The 14,096-nt window shown below is 37.0% G+C and overlaps 1 protein-coding gene across 1 annotated transcript in view; it reads left to right on the forward strand.

The window, feature by feature from the left end:
- RP1 (RP1 axonemal microtubule associated) overlaps positions 1-14,096 on the forward strand; it is a gene marked incomplete at both ends in the record, with an annotated part of 177,419 nt that overhangs the window by 145,321 nt on the left and 18,002 nt on the right. Inside the window, 3 exons of the mRNA XM_082499227.1 lie at positions 570-696; positions 2,342-2,490; positions 13,159-13,366. Coding sequence (XP_082355353.1) covers positions 570-696; positions 2,342-2,490; positions 13,159-13,366 — 484 coding nt within the window. The remainder of the gene's footprint in view (positions 1-569; positions 697-2,341; positions 2,491-13,158; positions 13,367-14,096) is intronic.

The raw sequence follows: 14,096 nt of genomic DNA on the forward strand, positions 1-14,096 counted from the left end.
GAGAACGCCCTTTTATTACTTTATATACAGAGTTCCATAGACTTTAAAAATATTTAGTAACATAGTCTATATATTCATATCATACATATGTACAGATATATATATGTGCCGTAAAACATTCCTAATTTATGTTTTTCGTTTTTTCCCAGAAACACTTCATTTTCATTCTCGCATCACTTAGAATGAGAAAACATTCTGCACCGAAAAATGTTGTGGCATATTGACATTTCTAACAAGCTGAAATGGGCATATAGCAACACTTCTTTTTCTTCCATATGCGGGATGAATAGATTACATAAAGGAACCTTTTTGAATCATTCCAAATATTTTTTCCTTTACTGCAGTCTCTACAGCAATAATGTTGACAACATTTTAATTATTTTTAATTGGGAAATATATCTATTCCTTCCCTTTAAAAAGGCTGCTTTCAGCAACATTTTAGAAAAATTTATTTCCTCTTCTTTTTCAACGTTTAGATGATGTGTCATGGCTGTTTAATAGTATTTTTGCTATAGTTTCCATTAGAGCATAACAGATGCTGAAGGTATTTCTTTTTGCTCTTTGCTAAGGTAAAGCTTCAACACAGAGAAAGTAAAAATGTTCTAGAATTTCCATTTTGTCGCAACTTTGCAGATGAAGAAGGAGGAAGAGTGGCTGAGCTTCCAGTTCTCACAGCTGGCTCTCCTTTTCCAGCAGGTTTGTCACAAATCAGAAACACTGGAAAAGATTTAGGCAGTGATGATGGCTGATTTTCAAAGCAATCCAACGGATTTAGCAGACACTTTGTGTTCGTTTTAGCTAGTGATGCATGGGTAGGTCCAATCCACTCCAGTGTTTAATAAAAAATATCTCAGACCTTGTAACCGAGCATTGTGCATTCAAGTCTGATTGGTATCAGTTTGTGACACATAAAAGAGCGAGCATACAGCACTGAAAATATTAAAAAACTTTTGAAAGGTACTCAGAGTTCAGCTTTTTCTCAATAATATGATTTGGTTCTCTCCCAGAGGAAGCAAAGGAAATCCAGAGGATATAACTCGTACTGCAATTTCAGATCAGAAGGCGATCCATGGCCCCTCACAACAGAAGCCCATCTGTTTGCGTTCCTAGAATTTCAGGCATTCTTCTGTGACCTAGCAGTTATATGTCATCAAACTCCTTCATGCGAGTTTTTCCTTTGATCACCTCAAGGCTGGATTTTTTTTTTTGTTTGCTCTGTGTTTCTTAGGAGGTTTTATAACCAAAGTTATAACCAAAGTGAAGAACGGAAGACCTCTTGTCCTAAATGAGTATTCTACCATGAGAATATCCCAGCCCCCTCCAAGTCTTTCCCATGAGTTAAGGGTTTAGATCAATAGCCCAAGTAATCTGTGTATTCCTTGCCTTTTCTGCTGTGATTTCAAAGCTAGTCTCAAAAAAAGCACTTGGGCAGAAGCTCCTTGAATATGAATTTGAAAAGAGTACTGCTGGGACATTCCCTGGGAAGGCTCTTTGTCTTTTAAGTACTTAATTTTTTTTTTTTCTGGAAGAGCACAGATATTTAAATCTTTACAAATCCTGCTCTTCGTTCCAAGGAGCATTTAACATGAGGACAGATATTGTTTTCTTTACCGTCTCCCCATTTTTTTTTCCCTTTTTCACTTGAGTGTTTTGGGGATGTGGCTTCTTTCTTATTTTGGGAGCCAGATCACCAGTGTGTTATGCATTTCTCTGGGAGTACAAACAGGTACTTTACATAAACAGCCATCCAAGAAACCCTCAGCTGAAAAGTTGTGAGTAAGACGCCATGCCAGAGAACACCCCATGTTTCTGGAAATCCTCTGCTGAGGCCAGTAACTGTGACTGGTACTGTGCAGAGCAGCCAACTGCTGACTGGACCATGAACCAGAGGAAATAAAAAAGTTGCCGTCTTTCTGACAGAGTTCAGCTTCATTTGAACTCTGCAAGGCTCAGAGCAGAGGGGTGTTTTTTGAGTAATTTAGTATCATCCAAAGCCTAGGAACTGGTTCATGGGAGTGTAACATATTTAAATGCATGCAAGTGTGTGGTGGATGTCATTTACATGTTTTTATAACAATTTGTGATGTGTTTATTTTTCTTTAATTTTCTCTTCTGCTTGTGTTTCAGGCCCACTCACAAACTATTTAGCTTTTCATTCCTTATAATAGTGGTTCTTAAATTTTACTTACAATGCTTCTATGTTCTTTTCTAAGCATTATAACATAGTTTGGCCTTTTGATCACTCTAGGCAGGACCAAAAAAGAAAATATAATAGTAATAATTCATTAAATGTTATATTTTTTAACTGATTAAGCTTTGGTAAACCTCTTTTTCCTAACAGTGAAAAGCTATGGTCTCTACATCACTACGGGAGCAGCCCCTGGGTCAGGAACCGATGCAGATGTGTATGTCACGCTGCAAGGCCTTTTGGGAGATACTGGCAGAAGAAAGTTAATCAGAAAAGGAGATGATAATTTCACTAAAGGAAAGGTATACTTATAACTTCTGCCTGATATTTTGCACTGTTAGAACCCAGTCCAATTCACTTAATGGGTGTAGGATAGAGCCTATGAAGTCCAGTTTGCAATGCTCTATGATTGTAAGCGCATGTGTATATCAACATCTCTATCTTATGTGGGAAATACTGATGCTTATATAGCCGACAAGTAATGACAAGTAATAAAGTGATTATATCAAGTGTTTTTAGGTTCAATTTTGCAAATATTGAAGGTCTTTGGTGACATGCCAGTGGTTTTCCTGTGCATTTGCTTCACAATAGAGCTATAAAGAGACTCAATTTCCTTTAATACCTCTTTTCTTCCCATGCTGTTCTTCAGGCTAAGGCTCCTTTCCCTGGCTTTTGCCTTTCCACTGCCAGTCTACCCCTCAGTCTGGCTCTTGGTCTCTCTCCAGACAGTTAGCCACTGCCATACATAGCTTTCTTAGGTCTGCCAAGAGGGTCATTCACTGCGCAGGAGTGAGTCTCGCAGCTTATATAGACATAGACCAGTCAAACACCAGCACAGCTGCTAGAGGTGCATTTGCCTGTAGCATTGTCAGTGCAAACAGAAATCAGAGGGAATTTAGTAACTGAATGTGCTGCAGAAGCGTGGGCAGACTATACAGCAAAATGCATCTTTGACATAAAACTTAGTCCCTGTTGGAGGCTCTGGATAGAGGGAGCGAAATTTTCAGCTAAAAAGGTCGCTAGATTTTTTTAAACATGGAATAAAAAAGTGTTTGTATTTTTTGGGGATCTGTATTCGAAAACAAAATTGAGGATTAAACCAATTTAATAAAGATTCTGAAACAAACATCTGTAACAGAAAATTTGAGTTGGAGTAGTTTAAAGTTTAGAAAAAGAAACGCCCAGTGTCTCACAACCAGAAATGCTGAGTGTATTTAACGTTAGGCAGTGCTACCTCTCTGTCTTATAGTGTGTGCACTCTTCTATCTTTCTGAAATTTCAGTGAGTGCTGTGATTATGGTATTCTAACCTGTTTCCCTTTTGGAAATACCATGCAGTAAACTCTTTCCTTCTGCTGGTGTTGGCTGCCAAATGAATGAGAGTTTCTCTGAGGAAGCAAGCCTGCAAATCAGCTCAGACTGATAACCAAAGCAGAGGCGTGAATGTGGGATTAGGAGGAGCTCAGATCCTAACAAGCCCCAGCCTCTTTAGTTCAGTGGGAGTGGAAGGGGGTAAAACGTCTTACTGGTTTTTACCTACTTGAAATGCTTATTCATAAGAAAAGTGAGTCTAACTCTTCATTTTTAAGGGACTAAATACTTGTGGACGAGGGTACTCAGTTTTGATAAAGGCACGTTTGTCTTCCCTAATGTTGAAATTCAGATTTTTGGTTTACTGATAAGCTGATTTGATTGGATGTTAGAGCTGCAGTCCTTTTGTCCTCATGGAGTAAAATTACTTTATTGTAAGTTTTACTGGATTTCTCCTTACGTAATAATTCCACAAGTGAGCAATCTGATTTCCGGACTGGTATTTTTTAATGATGAGGGAGCAGGGATCCACATCCAGAAATGTTGCTAAGAGAACAGAAATGAACTACAAAGACTCATAACCCGAAAGGTGTTTTTATAGTATTTGCGCCTACTTCAGTGTGGCACGGCGCTTTTCTGTTCTAGGGAGTAAGTATCAGAGCTGCCATGTACCCATCTCTTCATTACTTATTTGACATTTTACAGGAGCAGTGTGTGAATGTAACACAGTATCCTTCTATTTCTAAAAGCAGATGTCAGCATAGGAATATTTTAGGGCCCCAAAAAGAAAATGCTTGTAGATAAGTAATAGAGAAACACAGAAAATTCTTGATTCACTCCTTGTGCGGTGAAAATAAAGTAAACATATTTGGTTAATTGACAAAGTGCAAATTGATTCCACGAGCAAGACTCCTGCCTTTGCAGCAACATTTTGTTCATGACATGTTTTGGAAATTTCCCAATGTTTTCTTCCATTTATAAGTAATCTCCAAAAAGACTCTCAAGTGTAGAATGTCTCTTTCTATACCAGCCCAATCACATATTGTGCCAAGCACCCCTGCAGTCAGAAAGTCTGGACTTGGTGGTTTAGGGGATTTTGGAGTATAACAGATAGAATTTGCATTCTGAATCTTAACAGTTGTTCTGACATTTTAAAATGTGCTTTTCCTTGCAATATTTTTTCCCCTGACTATACAGTAACAGCTAGTGAACTGGAACAGTGTTTCTGTTAGAAATCACATCAAAATATGGTGTTAGTCTCACAGAATGTCAGGCCTGCTATGAACAACGGTTTAGCAATGCAGAACTACGCAGAAATATTTAAATATTGAGGGAACTTTGCAGTGGATTGGAGATACGCTTCTCTCACTTAACAGGTCTTTTATTTACATGAGCTGAGTTACATGATAGTAAGAGACTGAATTAGCTTCTTATATCTGAAAAGTTGCTTTGTGTCTTTCCAAAGTCCTTACACCTGTGAAACCATCGGAGAACTGGCAGATAAAGTAATGTGCGTGGCATTATTAATTCACCAGCAAGCTCCCTCTAGCTCACCCTGTGTCGGAGAGCAGCACTGTCACCAAGAAAGCTGAGCTTCTGGTGATCTACGCAGACAAACGAGGGTGAGGACTAGTGCTGCAAGAACCGTATTCTTTCAAATTGCTATGACACTGATGCCTTGTTCGATGTTCTCCTAAAAACTGGAAGGATAGACAAAGCGATCTCCGTGCACTTCTTCATGCAGTTCGGCTTTCATGAAATCCTAATAGTATTTATTCATACTTCATGAGTCAGCTTAAGTCTGACAAATGTTACCTGCTACAAACACTTTCTTGAACCAAGTATACTCGGGGCAGACATTCTGCAGAAAACAGGGCCCAATTTTGTGAAATCCTTACCGGTATCTCCGTGTTGCTTCTGGCACCCGACATTTTTCAGCGAATTAAATTCTTTGTGCTTCGTTACGTGGTCTTTGGTAGACTTGCTGTATGCTCTGTCATATGGCTGTGTGTTACCCAAAGTTCCTCTTTGAGAATGCGGCTTTTTTCAGATCAATTCCATCAAAGCCAATAAAGTACACCACATATGTTATGACTGATATTTAAGTATTTTAATGTCAGTATGATGAAAGTGGCCAGTATTTTAAGTACTCTAAGTAACTGAGGCAGTAAAATCTCTGCGAATTTTCACTTCATTCTATTAGTTGTTGAAAATATATATCTTTTATCCTGCCCTATATTTAGACATCAACTGCTCAGGTTGGTACCATGGTAACTGCAGCACATACAAAAATTGTCAGTGAGAGGTGACTGTTGGTGTTCAGTTTCAGTACTCACAGATTAAGCATTGGCAATTTTAATAAATTACTTCAGGAAAAAATCCATGTGTGCAAGAATACACTAAGAAGGGCCAGAATGTGGGTCAATGTACTGTGGCCACCAGTAGGAAGTCAAATATTTGTCTGTAGCATCCACATCCCGTCACATCTAGAATGTTACTATTTTGTAACTGCAGATTAACCTTCTCTTATGGAAAGCATATCTGATATAATGATTAAATAATTGCAAAATGCCATTGATCCAAAGGTATTAATCATAGTGGTAGGCTGTTGGCCAACTTGTAGTACAGAAGTGAACAGTAAAATGGTCTGGTTATCGAGCAGAAGTATTAGTCAGATGGAAACTAGGAAAATTGGGAATACCATCATAGTGAAGCAAAGACTGGTAGAGGTGGTCAGAAACCATGAGGAGAAACACAGAAAGAAGTTAAGTAAAGCTTTATATAACCCTAGGAGAGAGTGGCAAATATCTGAGCCGTGTGTAGTTCTCTGTGATATCTCCAGGCTGGTATTTCCCAGTCAGTAGCCACAGTCTGTAACAAATTTATATGAGGCAGAGGTCGAACTTTGCACTGCAACCACCTGGCTTGCCAGGTGGCCAATGGAGTAGAGAAGTGTGAATAATTAATTTTGGTTTCCTGACATATTCTTGCAGAGCAAGAAAAAATGTAAAAATTTGCTGCCAAAAATTAAAAATTGGAAAAAAAAAATTAACACTAAAATTAATTATAGGGGTGTGTGTGTGCAGCTTTCTGTCTATATAGCATTCAAAAATATATTACATTACACTTCTGATGCTGAAATACATCTCACTTATCTTTAGTTGCCTGTAATGTACACGTTTGTTCTAACATAATGGTTTGAGCTTCTTCTGCAGAAAAGGAGTGAAGTGGATACTTCCAGGAGGTGGTTCCCTTCTCTGCTTATTTGGACATTTATCTTAAAATGAAATTAATTATCCTCAGAGAGTGCCTGCTGCCTTCTCAAGGTTTTACAGGGAACTTGTCTGACTATAGACTTATTTTAGTTAGGCAAAGTTGCGTGAGTGAATTCTATGGCGTATTTATTCCAGTTTTTTAATAAACAAGATAATTTAAAAATAAAATACAGATGACTTCATTAGCTTGATTTATCAAAAATCTTAAAATAGTTGTGGTCAATCCAAGTCTGCATTTTTCAGCAAGTAAAATATTCAACCATTTTCCTTAATGCAGCAAGAACTGAATTAACTTCAATTCAAGTTAAATAGTTTAGAAAATATATCTAACTCGGAATGAATGACTTCCAGTGATGAGGTCCTCCTCTAGTTGGAAAGTTGTTTCAAAGCTTCAAAGCTTAAATACTTTTTTTTTTTTTTTTTTCAAGACTCACACTATTTTCTGTCTAAATTTGTCAAGCTTTAACTTCTAGGAACTGGATTTTGTGATGCTTTTAACTGTTAGCCTGGATAGCTCTCTCGCACCGAATTTCTGCTGCCTTTGACAGTACTTATGACAATAAGCAAATTGGTGTGCCTTTGACAAGTTAAATAGATTAAGCTGCTTGATTCACTGGAAAGCAGGCTTTCAGTGATTTATTAACTCTCACAAATCTTTTCAGAGCACTCTTCAATTTAGCACCCTACTTCTTCAAGTGTCATAACTAGCAATTGTTTTTGCATCATCTCTAAAAACTTGTTTTATTCCAGCTAACTCATGAAAATATTAAGGCTTGTTAACTGGCCTCACTACAATGAAATGTGCTTGAAAATATTCTCTGCTTACAGCTGCACTTCGAGACTTACTAGTTTTAGACATTTTATTTTCCCATTATCAGCCTGCTTGAGCCCACCTGAGAATCATTTAAATATTGGATTATGGTGTTTTAACCAAAATATTATACAGTCATATTCGCTACTAAAGTTGAAGAAAATTACACCCATCCTATTTTCTTTGCCTGTTAAACCAGATCTCAAACTTGGACTGTTATTACATCAGTCCAACACTCAGGCTGTGTCAAATGGGTTAGAATTTGTCCAAAGTGATGTCTGTCTTTGGGGTTTTTATTTTTTTTTTTTTTGGGGGGGGGGGGGAGTTGCTGTAGTGTTTGGTTTTTTTTTTTAATTTCTAGTGTGTAGTATAATGTGTGTTTACAGATTTGGATGTGGCTGATGACATTGGTCTACGTAGCAGTCCTGCATTTTATTAAATGTGTTTTACTTGAAGTCTGATTGAAATGTCTTTTACAAGTTAGTAGAATGGTCATAGCTGCTGATTATTATAATGTACCACTATTCTTTCTTACTCCTGTTGCTGTTCTATGCATACAAATGCTGTTTCAAAAAGATTCTGTTCCAGTTATACTAAGCAAATTAACATAAGGTCAGTTCAGGGAAATTTTATTTGTTTTTTTTTTTTTTACTGCTCCTATTCTTTTATTTATTCTTCACTAATCTTGTTGAAGATGGATGAACCGTGATAATTGTAGGTTATCAGAAACTTCTAATTATGCATTCACTGTAATTTAAATTAATTTTTTTGTCACATAAAGTTTTTCAATTTCTGGATGAAATTTTCACATAAAACAAAAACATGCGTGCAAAAATATGTAATTTTAAGAGGAAATTTGGGGTTGGCTTTTTCAGATGCGTGGAAAACCCTATTTTTAAAGAAGTGTTTGTACAGAACACAGATTACAAGATGCTGAGGCCGCAGTCAGATGCACTGTTGCAGTGCTTGTCATCGCTGCTGCTTACCACCCAGTGTTTCCACCCTTTACGTCTGCTGGCACAGTGACCTACATTTAGTCTGTCCAAATGTTTATTTAGTTAAACAATTAATAGTGTTAATAATTTGGGCTTTTTCACTTGGTTTGTCTTGATAAAATTTGTCTGGAAAGAACCTGATTGTGTGGTTACGCTGGCACAGCTAAAAAGGTGATAATCTCTGTCTAAAAGAAGGTAGTGATGTGACAAGCGTTTGGGGCAGGGTAGAGGAATTCAATTCAGCACAACTGGAAGAGCCCATGGGACCACAGACTGAAGGGTGATGTCTCAGCAAAAGTTATTTTTCTCATTTGTCTCCTCCTACAGGAATGTTCAGACACTGTTTCTGATTTGGGCTTAGTTTCAAAGGGGCCTTTGTTTTGCTTCCCAGTGCTAAAACTCTTTTGTTTTCAGTGGAGTTTCTCCAGATTAACAGGCGAGATCAAAATAATCAGACAGCAAATCAATACGTTTGCGAAGCTTAATAGAAAAGGTCCTTTATCTAGACACCCTAACTCCTTTTCCAATAAAAGCCTATTAAAATGATAGTAACATTAGCGGTATGGGAAATCACTTGTGCGTACAGGTTGATGAAATTAAGCATATGGTGTGCCTTGACTTGCCATTTGCAGTTCTGCTGGGAATATCATCATTAACCAACCATCAAGTCTCAATACTGAGCCTACAAAATGACTGGCATTTATAAAGGTAAATATTGCACAACGACTGTTCAGATGCTTCTTCTGTTACAAGAGCTATTGCAACTGCTACACGCAGCGATATGTTGCCAGCACTGACACTGCAGAGTACTGGATAAAGTCAAACTGGGTCATAGATTCAAAGAAAATGCTCAAAACATGAGTTCCAGGACAAAAAGAAAGATTTGAAGAAAATCTGAAAAGGAGTTAACAAAAATTGAACTTTCAGTAGTTTTTAAGGGTTGCCGGAATGGTAGTTTTTAAAGATTTTTTTCAGTGCTTATTTTCTGATCCAGGAAATTTGAAAAGTGTCAATTCTGGGTTTGCTAGGGCAGCTCTTCTGGGTCACAGAGGATGTATGGCTCTCACATTGTTAGTCTGAGCTGCTCAGTCTCAGAGAATATCCTTCTTTCTCTAGATAGTGTTAGTTGAGAAAATTTAGCGGGCTGTACATACAAATTGTTTTAATACTATTCTGAGAAAATTCGATATAAGCTTTGCGGAGTTAGACAATATGTATTATTATCAATATTTAAGCTGACTCTTCTCCATTCAAACCTAATTTGCTAGTAGTAACTGAAAAACAATTACCATTTTTCCCTAAGGGAAAATGAAAAAGAAAAGTTTGATGTTCTGTAGGTTTATCTATCTTCAGAGAGTTTTCTCCCTCTCTCTTTCTCTTTTTGCAGAAGAGTTAAGCCTCCAGTAACTTAAAAGGTCCCCATTTGTAAATCAGATACGAGATACAATATCATGTGACATACAAGATTGGTCAAGAACACAAATATTTCCTGTTTTATGACTGATCTGCGGTCTGAAATGAATCCACTAAAATATTAGCTAAATTATTAATAGTGATTCGATTTCTTAAAATTATAATGAAACGTATGTCATAACCTGTCTGTTTGCAGGCAGATTGCGAGGAGAAAGGTGGATTAAATTTGGCAAATAAATTATCTCTAGCAAATTGTTCATGTAGCTCTAACGATTATTGTTGCTGCTTTTTATTCTTTCTTGGTCTCTTGCTGCAATAAAGCTCATTACACCACATAGATTTTCAAATGTACAAATAAAGAGAAAATGTAATCTTGTCTGAGAAGTAAATTTACCCTGGTTGTCACAATTCCTAGTCTAGTTAATAGCTTCTCAACTTGCAGTTTATTAGATGGCTGAATCGTCTGCAAATTTGACCATGGATTTCTGAGATTTTACATGCTTTAAAATGGGCTCGTTAAAATTGCACATTGAAAAATGATGTAGTATGTTTAATGCAAACCAAACATCAACATTTTCACAAATGTTTATTCAGCCAAAATATACCTGTTTTCAGAGGAAAAAGGCTTTGGAAAACCTTTGGTGCATTGCCTATATATACAAACTTCCTGTTACCTGTGGCTGGATTATGCGGGTTATGAATAACCCATAAAGCATTCTGCACCTGAGTTATTAAGTGCTTTCAGAGTCACTACCACTGGGGAGAATGATGTACAAATACTTTCGCTGATGTTGTGTGAAGGTTTTTCTAGCTTAATGGAGTTTATTAACTGTCAAGCTTAGTGCAAGTCAAACCCAACTATCCTTCTGGAGACAGCACAAGTCTAGAAGTCTGCAGAATATTGTCTGTATTTTTCCTTTATTCCTAACTGTCTCTCCTTTCCAAAAGCGGATCACTGACAACAGACTTTTTTGGAGACACTGATGATAGTGTCACTAAAGTAGTCATCCTCTGGAAAACTCTTTTCTCTTAAAAAGAAATCTATTATAACAAGTATTCTAATCTGACAAGAGCTTCCTCGTATGTTTCCAGTAATATAAGTCATGCATCAATATTAGCATAATCATTTGCAAGGATAAGCAGTAATTTTGAGATAGATTTTCACATTTCAGGAACTTAAAATACTTATTTACTAACAGAGGCAGGGGTCTGTACGTTTCTTACTTGAGTTCATCTGTGGTTTTCACCCATCTTCTACTGCTATGTATTTTTAATACTTTTTATTTAATAAGTGTAACAAGCCATTATATTTTATTCAAGCATGATACTATAACTTTGCCAATCCAATTAAAGATAGAATAAAGCAGTGATCAAACTCATATAGCAATTAAGGTAAATTAAGAGTTCAGATGAATGATATTCAATCATTATATTAGTCCAATAGGTAATAAAATATGATTGTGGTGTTGACACTAAACATCACTTTTTTGGCTTAACTGTGGAAAATGTGAAGAGGACCTTCTTTCCCTGCCATCCTGCCCTCCATCTTGAATTTCAGCCCTTCCAATGTACTTGCTCTGCTGCCGCAAGGCATTACCCTGAGAACCTTCATTTTCATCTTATGCTTTTGCCAGTCTAAATTCACTAAGCAGGTGATAACCTCAACTCATTGTAAAGAAGTATAGCTATTCAAGTGCCTCTTTAACACTTTTTCCTTTAAATCATTGTCACCTTGCTGTTCTCATTTTCCCATTTCACACGATAACTTAGGGGTGACAGTGCAGATGTGATGATTAGATGATGCACTGTAGCGGTTTTTGAATAACACTACATTTTAGTCTAGAAGCCATGGAGTAATTCGATGACAGGCTGGTGATTATTTTTAAGAAACTGTTAAAGGTGTAGTTCACAAACACACACATGTGAACGTGAAAAATGAGAAAAACGAGAACAAAAAGTTAAGAAAAAATCTGATTTTTTTCTGTTTCCAAGGATTCTTTTTTTAAATGGGTGGTCATATATTATCTGCAATTTTGAGCTCAATATTTTAATTTATGGTGGGTCTTATTAAGTTGCAAGCTGGCCAGGCTGGTCTTGGTAACACAAATCTTTCATAAGTTCTTCACCTGGAACACTCGTCCAGGGAAGACAGGTAACGGTGGCTGGTGGAGCAAGAGAACTCCTCTGTTTCATCTCTGCATAATCGTTTGAATAAGGATTTCTGCCCTCTTGTTCTGGCTGAGCAACTTCAGGGTGAATTAGGATGAAAAGACTTCTCAGGACTCGAGTGTTTTTAATCATTATTGCAATCCAGTCCCCTCAAAAACATTTTTATATCTTTAAATCATGCTGGAAATTCCATCACAAGTAACACTAGATTTTACTAGTTATCAACCATAATAGAAATGAGAAAATAATTCATAAATCTATAAAGCCAAACAGGTGGAAGGTCTCTATGCCAAGAAATTAATCTCTGTTTTCCAGCTGAGGAAGTAGGTGTAAGACTCACAAAAAGCCAAAATCACATCTTGTGAAAATATTTAATGTCTGACATCTCACCATTTTCTTTAGGGATCTTACTTCAGTATTCTAAACATTTCATAAATATTGTGGACTTTTTAACTCATAAAGAATAGTAGAACTTATTTAAACATAACTTTATCTAATATTTTTTCCTTAAATACAATTACTTTTATTAAAACTAATCATCCAAGTTAATTCAAATCTGGGCCCAAGTTTTTCATTCTTTCCTAAGAGAATAAAATACCGTTCTGTGATGTTCACTTCTGCCCTTCTCAGTCCCTGCATTTCATCCCTCAAACGGGAGCCCTGAGGGTCTATTTTGTTGAGAGTAAGAGATGTTTAAAATGGTATCCCTGTAAATCACTAAATGTGAAATTTGGGAAGGAAAATCTCTCAGGAAGTGAGCATAAGCAACTGACTGATCTGTGTGGGGAAACAGGTGGTTTAGCAGTAAATTACAGAACCACAAAGGGAATACTGCTTAATGCAGGACTTTACCATCTATAAACTGGTCATCTCTGGTTCTGTTGCTATTTATTGAATTAATGAAAAAAAAAATTATTTTCCTCTCACTTTCATATTTCAAAATACACTGTTCATTTAGTTCTATTTCCATATGTCTTTTTGTTTCTGAATTTTTCAGGTGGATGTTTTTCAAGTGGAAGCAGTAGATGTTGGTACTCTGCAAGGGATGGTGGTTGAAAAAGGGAAAGGTTCTGACTGGCTTCTGGAGAAGATTATTGTGAAAGAGTCATCCGCTTCAGGGACAGAAATATTGTTTATGGCTCAAACGTGGCTAAAAGACAGACGTGATGGAAAAAGAACTGCCTCAGTAACTCTGAATGCCACAGGTCAGTATTATCTTCAAACTACCATTTGCTAAGAAATTCGTTCCAAACTGCAGAATGCAGCTGTGTGATTTGCTTCTTTAAACAAGTTATGGTTTAAAATATTCCAGTAGAACATTGTCATTATATAAGGAATTAGTGTGTCTGAATACTGTTGTTTTTCAGTACCATTTAATAACCACTATTTGCCAGAGGATAATTTCTGCTTCGTTACTTCAGATTTACAGTGGCATAGATGGCAAGTGGCATAAATTTGGCCTATTATCTTTACAAATTGCTCCCTCTACAAGTCTTACTTCTACTTTGCCACTCGCAAACAATTTTTTAAGCTTTGAATATCTCTGCCGGCATTGTATTCAAGAAGACTGTTTTACATTATTTATGCCACACTGTTTGGATAGTTTTTGCCAGAAACTGGACATATTTTTGACTGACACCATGTGGGTAATCAGTCCACAGAGGAGCAGTTTTGACCCCACCGCCGGTGATTGCACTCTTTGTCAAGACAAGAAGGGAATGCGCACCCTCCCTCCCTGTGCCGTGGTTTCGATACAAACACAGTGTGGTGTGCAAGCCAGGAGGGAACCACAGCACACCCCATCCAGATCAGTAGGCAACCAAAGCCCAGTATGTACCTTTAAGACCGATTTCTCATGATCCTGCCCTAAGAGAAGGAAGTAGCCAGTGCAGATGAGTCCTTAGATTACAGAAAATATTCTCTCTCTTTTCTTCC

Source organism: Vanellus vanellus, assembly GCF_965231255.1.
Source record: "Vanellus vanellus genome assembly, chromosome: 2".
NCBI classification, from domain to species: Eukaryota; Metazoa; Chordata; class Aves; order Charadriiformes; family Charadriidae; genus Vanellus; species Vanellus vanellus.